The sequence below is a fragment of the Eucalyptus grandis genome, chromosome 7, assembly GCF_016545825.1.
Source record: "Eucalyptus grandis isolate ANBG69807.140 chromosome 7, ASM1654582v1, whole genome shotgun sequence".
Taxonomy (NCBI): Eukaryota; Viridiplantae; Streptophyta; class Magnoliopsida; order Myrtales; family Myrtaceae; genus Eucalyptus; species Eucalyptus grandis.
The window spans coordinates 27796499-27810105 of NC_052618.1; the positions used below are offsets into that span (position 1 = coordinate 27796499).

A 13607-nucleotide genomic window follows, 5' to 3' on the forward strand; every position below is an offset into this window, starting at 1 on the left:
CCCGAGAGGAGGTATCGCGTGCATAATCCAAGATGAGTCGGGAGTTCTCAGGGAAGAATTTGCTAGATCTGCTCCAGCATGGTCTGTCGTATAGCTCGAAGCCCTGGCTCTTCTAGAAGGGCTAAAGTTCATGGAAGACAGAGAGAGTGAAGTGTTGGAGTTTCAGTCAGATTGTCTGGAAGTGGTCAAAGCTGTGAACAGTACAGATGTATCTAGGCTCATGAATATATGGGCCAGCTCAAGAAGATCAACGTTTCTCATGTAGGTAAGAGTGCAAATCAAGCCGTAGATTGGGTAGCCAAAGCCCATCCTCCCTCGTAATTGGGTAATCCATCCCCTAAATTCAATAAGATTTACTTTGTCATAATGCCCCTTTGTTGGGGCTTTCATGCCTAAGAACTCTTTTATCCAATAATACTAGTTTTTTCGACAGAAAGAAGAAGAAGAGGTTTCTTGCATTTACTTTTGTTTTATCTTTCATTTGTGGTGATTATACTAATTTTAGCTTTCTTTAATTAATTTGACCAATAGTTATGTGTTAATATTTTAATTAGAAATTGTTATTCTTTTTCGCCAATATCATATTTGTCACTCCTCACTGAATGCCGGAGGTTTGCCAATCCATTCAGAAAATAAAAGCCAAAATAAATTATTCCCACTTATATGTTCTCTTTGATTTCTGTTAATTTTAATTCGGTTTTTTTACTTCTTTTACAAGGTACTATTTGTTCTTAATTCTATTCATTTCGATGTTAATAACGCCATGTTTGGAAGATTGGGGAAAATGGTGGAGATGAACATTTGAGTGGAAAATTACCACCGGCCGCGGTGGTTCCACTGGCTAAGACTCTACTGATCCTCAACGAAGAGGTGAAGGGTTCAAAACCCAGGGGAGGCGTTAGGTGTATTAAATATGACTCAGAGGTGGTGGGTCCTCTTGCTTAAGTGTCACTTGGAGGTTTACGGTGCGGCTATCGATTGCAAGCCAGTTCCTCCAGTACCAAAAAAAAAAAAAAAAAAAAACATTTGAGTGGAAAAAGCTTAAATAATTTAAATTTTTTGTAAGATGACATAAAGGAGGGAAAATTTTAAATTATATGTCTGATTTCAAAGTAGTTTTCATTAAGAAGAGAGAGAGTATCCAAATTTTGGATGGAGGGATCGCTGGCTCAAATTTCATGTTATAATTATTTTTTTTATTAATATTCTAAGCCCACAATAAATTTATTATCAAGTAAGTTCCTATATTCTTCTTTCTTGATTTTGTGATCCTCTCATACAAGTTTGGATAAGAACTCTTTGTTCTTTTTCAATCAACTAGAATAATATAAAGAGATTATGAAAAAGAAGAAAAGATAAACGGGAAGAGAGATTATGATAATGTTGAAGGCCATATGTCAGCCTCCAATAAGTACACTTCCATACTTGGCTCTACATATATTATATTAGATCCTCACGCTTGAATTTGCAAAGATGCATTTGACCGAAAAAAAAAATTTTGCTTCCACAAATATAAAGTCCAAAACCAAATGGCATACATAACATACATTAAAAGCACACGATCAACCCCAGAAGTCCTTATGGGCAAATTGAAAGACATGTCGCTATGGTGATAAAGGATCAAATGCAGGAACAAGCTGAATCCATTCCCAGACAGGAAAGACAGCTTGACGTCACCTCTTGGCTCGCGTCGCCAAGGGTTGAGAGTTTGTCTGCATTCACTTCCCGTTCGCTCTCTTCATTCTCTTCTTCAAATGTTGAGCTCGGGTTGATATTGGCGAGTTGTTGAGCCACATCGCTCATTGCCGGCCTATTCGTACCACTTTGGTCCAAGCACTTCACTGCAATCTCAGCTACGGTTCGTACTCTCTCCATTTCATCTTCACTAGCACCCTCAAAGTTTATGACATCATAGAGTGTGTCGCCCTTCATAGAAGAGATGAAACGATGGATAGTATTGATTGACTTTCCGGGCTCAGTAACATAAAGTTTCTTTCCCGTGAGCAACTCTACAAGGACAACTCCAAAACTGTATACATCACTTTGAGTTGTTAGCATACCGGTGACTAAATATTCTGGATCGATGTACACCAACGAGTCTTTTTTCTGAGTGGCTACTATATGCCTATGCTCTGGTGATATGAGTACTGAAGTTCCAAAATCGGATATTTTCACCAAGTTGTTTTGATCCAAAAGTATGTTTGCTGACTTGATGTTGCCGTGAAAGATTGGGGGTTGTATGCTGGAGTGCATATAATTGAGTGCAAGAGCAGCTTCGGCAGCTATTTTGAAGCGTTGTTCCCATGAGATGGTCAACTCGCTCTGATGGATGAGTCGAAAGAGGGTGCCATTCGGAATGTATTCATAAACCAACAATGGTATTCTAGTCTCCAAGCATATGCCTTTGAGCTTCACCACATTTTTGCAGCTTACGTTCATTAGAATTTCAAGCTCACGCTGGAAATCCTTGTTTAATAGAGACTTGTCCACATCTTTAGGCTTCTTGACCACGACCACGGTTTCCACGTGCTTCACTAGTGTCCCTTTGCGGTTCAATAGTGTCCCTTTATGGACAGAACCAAAATGGTTGTTCCCGAGCTTTTTGCGGTCATCATAGTTGTTGGTTGCTTTTGCTAGCTCCCATTCCGTGAAGATTCGAACTTTGTGCTGTTTTAAGAGCTCTCCTCCATTTCGTCTAAAATTAATCTTTTTGAGTCTCCATTGGATCGAGATTGAAGCAATAATAGTTATACCAAATATGGACGCAGCTATCACTGTCAAAGAATATAATTTACCAGATTAATGATTCAAGCATGTAATCCTTATACAATCCACACACTTCATTCAAAGAAATCAATTTCAAACACAACCCATTTAACCTATTTTTACATAATTCCAAACTATCATTGTCAGATTTGGATGGTTAGACACTATTTCAAAATATAATCACCCAATTAAATAGTGACAAAAATGATTTTGGTAACAAAGGGGTTCCACATTATTTCTGATGTGAGAAATCTTATAGAAGTCCTTATTTAAAAACTCTGACATGTGTCAAATTACATGATTAAATGCTTCTTTTTTTTCCATCATATTGGAGGAAACTCTAACCAATGGGATTACGAACATATATATATCACCCAAAATCACATATGGATAGTGTTTATAATTTATGAACCCATCAATCGAAAGCCTGATCGAAAGAAATGTCCTCTGATCAAAGATGAAGAACGTTTATTCTTTACAATTGATTATTTTTCTGAGAGTAGTTTTAACTAGGGATGGGCACGAGGCTGGAGGGCGCATTCATTGCCACAGAACTGATTTTTTTCCCCGGGAAGAATTAATCCACTTACTAGATGACCATTTGACATTTTTGTGGTCTTTTTTTTTTATTATCATTTTTTATTAGAAAGAAAGGCCTCATGGGTGGAGCCTAATAGAAAAACAGAGTGGCATCATGGGTTGTTTCTGTAGAGTCAAATAAGTTCCAGCCTTTACGCATTAGTCAAAAGAGGCTCACGTGAAGATGAAGTGCCTGGAAAACAATCGTACCCTATTGCTCACCACTCTCCGACCTTGCATCTTCTCTAAAAGCAAGACATTTGTAAAGAAGAGATTGTTCATGAGGTTTCGCTATTATTATTATTATTATTATTATTATTATTATTATTATTATTATTATTATTATTATTATTATTATTATTATTATTATTATTATTATTATTATTATTATTATTATTATTATTATTATTATTATTATTATTATTATTATTATTATTAGTTTTTGTTAAAAAAAAAAATTATTATTATTATTATATTGCAAATAAAATGAAAAATAAATATTTATATTTTTCTTCAAATGGTATTATTATTATTATTATTATTATTATTATTATTATTATTATTATTATTATTATTATTATTATTATTATTATTATTATTATTATTATTATTATTATTATTATTATTATTATTATTATTATTATTATTATTATTATTATTATTATTATTATTATTATTATTATTATTATTATTATTATTATTATTATTATTATTATTATTATTATTATTATTATTATTATTATTATTATTATTATTATTATTATTATTATTATTATTATTATTATTATTATTATTATTATTATTATTATTATTATTATTATTATTATTATTATTATTATTTCAGGTATGGATTAAAATGAAAAATAAATATTTATATTTTTCTTCAAATGATATGGATCGTGCCCCCCGCCCGACTATAGTCTCACCTAGTGCCTTATAGACCATTTTTTGAGAGGAAAATTTGCCTCATCCAAGGTGACGTCCCACGGGGCACAGATCCCCACGCCCACAATCATCCTTGAACCCCGCTCCTGCAAGCTTTTATCTGTAGATCCATTCCTTTTCTTGAAGCTATTATTATCCAAAATTTTCACATTTAATATATATTTTTAATGTGTGTATATAACTTCATTAGCTTTAAAAATGTAAAATTAGATAATATATATTTATAATCTAACAAAGACTAATACATCCACTGCAAAATCTCAATTAAAGCATGGATTTTTACACCGTGCTCTTTCAGCTTAACCTCAAATTACACAAGGAATATACTAGGATTTGCCACGTGTCCAATAGCTTCACTTTTGTTTACTCTCAAAAACTTTATCTCTCTGTTTGTACTCCTTTTCTTTCTTTCTTAGATCTTTTTTCAGTTTCTCTCTTCTAAGGAATAATTAATTGAAATTTTGTGAACCATTCACCGTAGGATACCTAAAGGGAACCAATTTTACCCAAATCTAAATCAACAAATATTTGTAAATTTGAATAATAATTACTGTAAAAGGATCTGGTAAGAAGAAAAAAAAAAGGATATAGCCCAATCCAAACCATGGGTGTGATTGTTGAAGGTGAGTTGAGTTTCAAAATAAATCAATAGAATATGAATCACTTAGTGAATAATGAGGGGATATATATGGAATTACCTGGAGTAGCTATGCCCTTCTTGCACTTTCCATCACGTGGGTATCTTTTTGGGTCCTTGCACTCATTGATTTCTACATCATGCAAGAGAGAAATTGAACCGTCATCTTGGATAATGGCAAAAATAATTTATTTTTTTTGTTAGTCATACTCTATGCCTACTCTACACTCACTCTCAGACTTTTGTCTTGCCTCTTATAGGGCGTGGGAGTCGAAACCCACTCCTGAAACTTACTCATCCCCACCCCCATCCCCCCCTGAGAATGTGGGGATTTGAACCCCTCATCTCCCCCTTCCATGTTGGAAGGGTGGCCACTAGGGCGAATCCCAGTGGTTGGCAAAAACAATTTGAACAAGTCATTGCATGGACTTTAGTTGGCTAATGCTCCCCCATTCAAGTTTCTCTTACAGTATTGTGACAAGCATTCACTCTCTTTTTAAGATTTTTCATCTTTCTCTACTTTCAATCTCCCTCTAAGTCGAATTTGAGCTCAACAATGGCATTGTTCCTTGCCATCAACGGAGATCAATGCTACCTCGAACTTTTACAATGATGCGCGTTCCCTATATTGCAAGAGCAAGGCAAGGTTTTATCGTTGCCATATTAAATATGGCCATTGGGGACGATGAGTGAGCCTAGGAAGGAGGGCATTGATCTAGAAATGTGCAGATACTTTTATTAATTGAGTCACTATTCTATGAGTGAGGTGGTTGTGCTAAACTGCATATGTATCATTAGATACAATGTGCTCGTCAAATCTGTTCATTTAGAGGCATCTAAGTACGTGTGTACCCCCTTCAATGACTATATATAGGCCCCCAAGGGAGAAGGCAGTTGGGGGGACAAAGGTTTGAGGGAGAAGGCAAGATTGTCATTGCAACATGGGGATAGAATCGTTAGAAATTATGTTGACCATGATGTTGGTAGGGTGGTGGCAATGACCTTGACCTATTCTATTATGCATAAAGTTGGAACCTCAAGAGAAGTATTTTCTCTAAATCTGGATTTACTCAATCAAGTCTATCATAGCTGTTGATCAAGTGGAGTTAGGCGCCAAACATAAATTGGTCTTGGCAAAATTCCACAAACTTTATATGGACCTCTCATTTAAATTAAACTAATGAGAAAATGCCTCTCTTTTCCCACTATCACTTTCCTCTCAACCTGCCATCACCTCCACTGCCACCACTACACAATCGTGCCACTAACGTTATAGCCATCGTGACCATTGCATCATCATCCCCACCATCGTCGGGCCACGGCCTTGTCAAATCCTCATTAGGTCTCCTCAATTCATGGAAGAGACTAGCAAACAAATCTCATCTCCTTCACTGTGGTGGAGCGGTACCGGGCACTTGTCACTACCGAGATGAGGCACAAGCTAGACTCATGAAGGAAGAGTGGCAGAGAGAGTCGTCATCTTTGTTGCTTGCGTTGGTGATGGCACTTAGGGCACCTTTATTACGTGGAAAACTCAATAATAAAGAAAAATATTTATTAGAAAGCATTTTCTAGGAAAATGATTTCAATCTCATTAGAAAAAGATTTCAATCCCATAACTTTTTTAGGCAAAAAAATTCAATTTTTTATTTTTTTTTAATTTTCGAATTTAAGTTATTTTCAATTTTTTAAAAATAGAATTTTTAAATATTCTTAATTTCCTATTTTCTTTCCTTTCCTTTCCTTTTATTTTTTTGACTTACTCCACCATGACCTGTAGAAGAAGAAGGAGAAACGAAAAGAAAGAAAGAAAAGAGAAAAGAAGAAAAGGAAAAGAAAAGAGAAAAGAAGAAAAGGAAAAGAAAAGAGAAAAGAATAAAAGCAAAAGAAAAAGCAAAAGAAAAGAGAGAAAGAAATGAAAAGAAAAAAATAATAAATTCGAGTTTTTAAAAATAAAAAATAACTAAAAATCGAATTTTCTTAAAAATTACATTTTTTTCTAAGAATAATAGTTTCATTAACCAAGGACTCTAATACAAGGAAAATGTTTGGGAAAATGTTTTCCAGTTCTTTTAAAGTGGAAATCATTTTCCTAAATTTAAGTTTTGGTAGAAAAACTATTTCTGTTGACTTATTTTTTTAAGTGCACCGAATACTATAAAATGAGGAAAATGTTTTTTACGAAACAAATATACGCTCAATGTCATCTCCGGAGCTACAGTTGCTGATGTAGGAGAAGGAAGGTGTATCAATACGGGGAGAGAGAGAGAGAGAGAGAGAGAGAGAGAGGATTGTGGTGGTCCGATAGAACGTGGAGGCTGATGATGGTGGGCTCACCTAAGGTGGTGGGCGGATGACGGTGGCAGTGGCATTGGCGTGAGATGCTAGCCGGCGAGTGGAGGAATAAATTGAAGGGAGAGAGAAAGAGTAGCACAAATTAACCGGCAGCTAATTATATAGGTAAAACTAGATGGAATCAGTACATTGACCCGCTACTTTTCTATCCGGCTCCTGCATGATTATTTATCCACATAATTCATTCGAGTGCGACAATGCATGAGGAGTCGTACGTGTTAATTACCTGCACACCCTAGGTTGCGAAGATAGGGATTCCCCTCGTACCCATTCTCGCAAACACAACGGTAACCCAGTCCATTGCCGAAGTCCTTACATTCCGTGTGGGGACCACAAGCATAGCTCGACCCATTCAGTCGAGCCTTTCGGCAATTCTCGTCCGATTCGACCATCCAGTCCACAACAAGGCCGGGGGTGCTGCCCACATCTTGGAACTTCGGGAGAGTCCAGTTTGAGATATCGAATAACCTGTCGTCCACCACGAACGCCCGTGCACAGTAGCCATGCTGCCTGGCCGACACTTTTCGTTCGATGAAGGAGATATTAATGATGAGCGTCTCGAGGCCCTTTGGAATGGATGCTTGACAGCAACCTTGACCGGAGCAAGTGGTCCCGGGGGCGAAGCCAACATTGTCGGTGCAGTAGGAGATGCACCCGCTCCCGAACGTCCCTTCACTGTTGGCCACAATCGCGACGCTGTCACAGCCGAGAACGGTGAGCTTGTTATGGGTTTCCGAGAATCTGTACCGAGGGTTTGGGGATAGCTTGATGATGGCCAGAGGACTGCTTTCGTTTGCTAGCAGCATGCCATTCTGATCGTAGCACGCAAATGCTTCGGGGAGGCTGGCGATCATGGTCGAGTCCACAACCGAGATTTTGCGTATCGTAAGATTTCCCGACAGTAGTTGAAGACCGTTCCCTTCGATGTTGGTGCAGTTGAGCAAAAAAGCTTTGGACCTTGCACAATTGATTTTGAGCCCGAACGGGAAAGGTACGGCCACGATCCCACACTGGCGTTCGCACTTTCTGAGCACCTCGACAGCTCCGCCTTGTCGAAACCACCAGGCCACAGCCACCGTTAGAAGCCAATGTACTGCCTTCATTTCGAAGAAAACTCCCTCAAACTCTCTCTCTCACGTGTTTTTGTCCGTTGTGGGAGCTTTGTGCTTATCTTTGTTAATAGAATGGAAGCCGTTCTCGCCAACCCATTATATATACATCGATGAATTGGTGAAATTAAGTACAACAATTGGGTCCCGCCAATGGAACAAATTGGAGGGACCCGATTGCATATATCAAAAATGCAAGACAAAGTTAAAAAAAAAAAAAAAACAATATGCAAAGATTTTACACGTAAAGAGTAATGCGCCCTTAATCCTTGTCCTAGTGAAAGGGATTGTCACAATAATAAGAAATTCAGGAAAATTACCAAAAAAATATCTTAAATTTATTGCGCTTATGCTAATTCAATCATAAATTTTTTGATAATTTATCAATGTAATGCATGGTCAATACAAATATAAAAAAAAATTTAAAAATTTCATATTATTTTTCTATTTTTTTCTTTTCTTTTCACTGGTCAAAGACTAGCCATAGCCAAAGGTTGGAGAGGGCTTGGTGAGGGTCGCATACACTAGCCACGAATGAGGGTTGCCTTGTCGGCTACTAACGAGGGCTTGCAGCACCTCACCTAGTGGCCAATGAGGGTCGTCATGCCCTCACTAGCCCTAACTAATCGCAATAGAGAAAAAAAAGGAAATATAAATAACAAAATTTATTTATTTTTTTTAAATTGCAAGAATTATCTATGACAATGCCTATATTACTATGTAAGACGGTTGGTGTTTGGTCAGTGAATTCCGACTATAATTGGCCGGATGGACTATATAGACAAATTGTCACAAGGTTTATGACTAAATTTGGTCAAATTAAAAGGTTTATAAGTGAATCGGCATAAGTGCAATAGATTTAGGATTTCTTTGGTAATTTTCTTAGACAAATTCTAAATCCATAAAGAACTACTAAATCTATTTTACTAAGTGATATGACAAGTTTCAATTGAGCTCTTAAATAAGTGAGATCTATTCTTTGAACGTTTGGCTTGTTAGACGCCAAAAAGAAATTACTATATTAACTATTATAAAAATTCTAGAGCGCTACTAGCATAATGGCAACCATTATATTTTAAAATGATTGTCGCATGTCAGAGGGGATGTGTACAACTGGTTTGTGGGAGTGGCGTCAGGATAATTAGTGCTAAGAGTTCTAGGACAAAAAGATTATATTAATTAGGAGCTCTGAAGACGGGATTGGTCTCTCGTGCACAAACTAGTCAAGAGTTGATGTCACTCTCCTAATGAGGCCATGCAAGCTGAAATTAGTTGTTGAGCTTAAAATGATGTGCTGACTCGTTCGGTGGACTAGACATCTAAGCTAAGCTGAGCGTGGTACGGCATTATATAAGGAAACTATTCGCCATTGTTCTTTGGAATAGCTATTGAATGAAGGCTAGCCTAGTGTTGTTTGCTCACTAGGCACTACACAGCTATTCCGTGACAATTAAAGGAATTGCTGGCTCATGACACAAGCATGAAAACCTCCATTATTTTCATGGAATAATGGAGACCTCCCACTGCATATTTCAATTCATGGAATTGGTTTCGACCAAAAAAAAAATCATGAATTTGGTAACCAGGACAAACTTTTGGAAATAATTACCAATAAATCCATTATACAAAATGTTAGTTCAATTATTAACTTTTCAATTTTACCAATAAGGTTTTAAACATTTGTGAGTGAAATTTTAATCTAGTCCTTCCAGTTAATTGTTGCCAAAAATTACTGACAAGACATCTAGTCATCACCGACTATCTGACGTGGCACCCTAATGTGGACAACTTTACACGAGATGACATCCTATGTTTTAAGTTGTTTGATGCAATAATGTATGATGCCACATTATTTTGTGATGTAATTTGTGATAAATAAATTATTGACGAGATTTTCAATGACCTAGATTTTTTTGGAAAAACAGTAATTTTTCCATGGTCTCGGTGCACAATGACTTGAAATCCGACACTCCCTCTCAAATTTTCTTTGCCTGTTATTCCTATTATTCACGCATCCCGTCAATCTTTTACTCATTCATTATTTACTGGGAAAATAATCACGTGTCAACTATATATAAAATTGCTTGTATAGAGAGAATTCTGTAGTCGGTGGTGTTCTAATTAGTTTTTTTTTTTTTTTTTTCAATTATTGTGAGTACACAGTTGGGGAAAAGATGTGTTAGACATTGCCCCCACATAAACACATGAAATATTGTCATTGAGTTCTTAAGAGACATGGGGAAGTATACTCTATGAAAAAGGGGTTTGATTTATAGGTATTAAATGCACCTACTAATAATAATAATAATAATAATAATAATAATAATAATAATAATAATAATAATAATAAAAAATAATAATAATAATAATAATAATAATAATTTAATAATAAATTAAAAAATTATTGGTATATATTTTTTTATTGGATTGCTTAATACGTGGAAGGATGACGTCTCAAAATTAAACGTTCAATCATTTAGTCAACAATTTGAGGTTTTAAAGCAAAATGATTCGACTAAGATGAAATTAATCAACTAATTATTCTGATCATGGAACCCACTTTTGGGCACTCATTTTTATATTGTCCTTCTCGCCCCTCTATCTAGACCAATCTAAGGTAACGTCTTTCACGGCAAAAACGAAACATAGAGAACTACCTTTCATTAACCCGTGAGGACCCAGTTGGCCCGACGCTGCATCGAAACATTAATATATATGCTCCGCATGTAGATGAGCCTAGTAGATCTCCAATGTTGATTTACGCGGGCTCGACATAAGATCGACAACATCTAACAATTGAAATTCATCGGCATTTTGTGCTGAGTTCATGCAAGTGTGACCTAGATCCGCACTACAACCTCCAAGCCAAGCTACCACATGATATCACGGGAAGATTTGGTGACGGTGCACGAAGATTTATAAGTCTCGAAGTCTTTCGAATGACGCGGCAAAATACGAGAGAAAAAATAAAGAAAAGAGAGAGAGTGGGATTCCTTAAAAAGGTTGGTTATGCGGAAAAGATAATCGGGGAATTTAAGATAAACGTATCAATCAAGATATGTACAATCAAATAGAGATATATGCGCAATCTTAAGAGATGCAGAGAATCAACAAAATTATCTAATTATCTAATTATCTCTAAGAAAGGAAATTATATTAGAGAAGTCACTAATTATCCCTAATATAAATAATTTATGATTATCTCTACATAGAAGTCTCTTTCTTTTTTCCACTCCGGGAACTATTATTTTCCGAACGAAGTTACCTTTTAGATCTTGAATAACAGAGTTAATAATGTTCAGTGTGCTAAAAAGGTGGTCCTTTTTTGTATATCAACATATATAGTGTACTCTCCGCATAGACTTGACATATCCTCATGACCTTATTTTTTTGTCACATAAAGATGTAATTAATTTATCAAGAAAATTTAATCTTGCAATAATCTCAAGTATTTTCTAAAGATATACGGTAGCATTTGCTTAAATGAGATAAGCATCCGAAGAGTACATTGGTCACAGTAATTCCAAACAAAGGAATCAAAAGTTGAAAAAGGGACTTGGTTGATGGTTATAAAAATATAGTTTAATACATTATTAAGTACTATAAAGAGTAATAATCTAGTTTGAGGACAATATAAAGATAACTTTGTTATAATTATATTATAGGATGCAAAATGAGATCTCTCTAAACCTTTAACCACCTAATTTATGGGAAATGTTAAACGTTATTACAATCTATCAATGAATTAACTACCTTCTCAAGCAAAATTACTTATGAAACATGTAACAACCCTGCCTAACAATCTATCAATGAATTAACTATGTTCTCTGAGGTAGTTACTAATACTGGCTGCCCTTTCCTCCCATTTTACCTATCGAATAATATTTTCATAGTAACGCTATTGTGATGTACACTAATAAATTTAATTGCAGATTTGATGTTGTAAAGATACATAATTGCAAGATGACAAATGCTACACCACAAAAAGGTAGAGTAATTATAGCATATACAACTAGTGTAAACAAAATTTTTCACAAGCGGGCACATATGCCATTGACTTGAAAGAATACAATGTTATAATTCTCAAATAAAGGGTGAATGAGGCTGTTTATGTAAAATTTCTTTTATATTGGTGGTGCATGATCTATTTTTCCAAAAAAGATAGAGTGAGTGAAGTATGCTTGCTAGATGATGTAGTATGCAATTGCTAAATCATCAAATGAAAGCACACTTTTTGTCTTGGGTCTCTTGCTTTCAGTAATTAATCGACCCCAAGTATGTATGATGCCACATTATTTTGTGATGTAATATGTGATAAATAAGTTGTTGATACGTTCTTTAATGTCTTCGATTTTCTTTGAAAAATGGTAAGTTTACCGTGGTCTCCGAACATAATGACTTGAATTTTGACACTCCCTCCCAATTTTCTTTTCCTGTTATTCCTATTATTCTCATTTTCCGTCAATATTTCTACTCATAAATTATCTAGTAGGAAAATAATCACGTGTCTATTACATATATAATTGCTTGTATAGAGAATTTTGTAGTTGTGGCGTTCTTGATGGATTTTTATTGTGAGTACCTTGTGGGAGAGACGACGAGCTAGACATTGCCCTAAATAAACATACGAAGTCTTGTTAATGAGTTCTTGAGAGCAATGGTTAAGTATATTTTATGGAAAATGATTTGATTTTTAAATATTAATTGCACCTACTACAACAAAAATCAGTGTCCAAAATTATCAATATATATCTTTTTCTGTTTGATTACTTAGTAATTGTCATAAGGGTGACCTCTTCATGATATGTGAAGGTTTATATTGTTGTATTGCATGTTCTTGCGATCTAAACCTCTAAACCATTAGTAAATACCATGTTACAGTAATTAAGATCACTTTTAGGAGAAGACCCATTTTGGCAGTGAATAGAATAACGATTTTATTTTAATTTTGATTGAATATTAAACGGTAACAGACTTGCCATCACAATCCCGAAAACCTTGAATGTAATTCAAAACAAAATATCATAGTTTTTTTTTTTTTTGTCAATATAAAAAATCCAGAGTACTTGACTTAAACAAATGTCAGGATTGCACACAATTCACCTGTAAATGCATCTAGTAAAGCTCCATTTATAGAAAGGCTGGCGAAGCTGTTTTGAATGTGAGAGGCGGCAAGAGGATCTATCGAATCCAAATTAAACGTGTAATCACCTGGT

The 13607-nt window shown here is 35.4% G+C and overlaps 1 protein-coding gene across 1 annotated transcript; it reads right to left on the bottom strand.

Annotated features, from left to right (window-relative positions):
• Positions 1–1356: 1356 nt before the first annotated feature.
• LOC104449360 (wall-associated receptor kinase 4) lies at positions 1357–8446 on the bottom strand. The gene is made up of 3 exons (XM_010063490.3): positions 7509–8446; positions 4989–5060; positions 1357–2774 (listed from the first exon to the last, which is right to left on the bottom strand). Exons 1-3 carry the CDS (start codon positions 8383–8385, stop codon positions 1621–1623), a joined length of 2103 nt encoding a protein of 700 aa, XP_010061792.1. The 5' UTR covers positions 8386–8446; the 3' UTR covers positions 1357–1620.
• Between the last annotated feature and the right edge of the window lie 5161 nt (positions 8447–13607).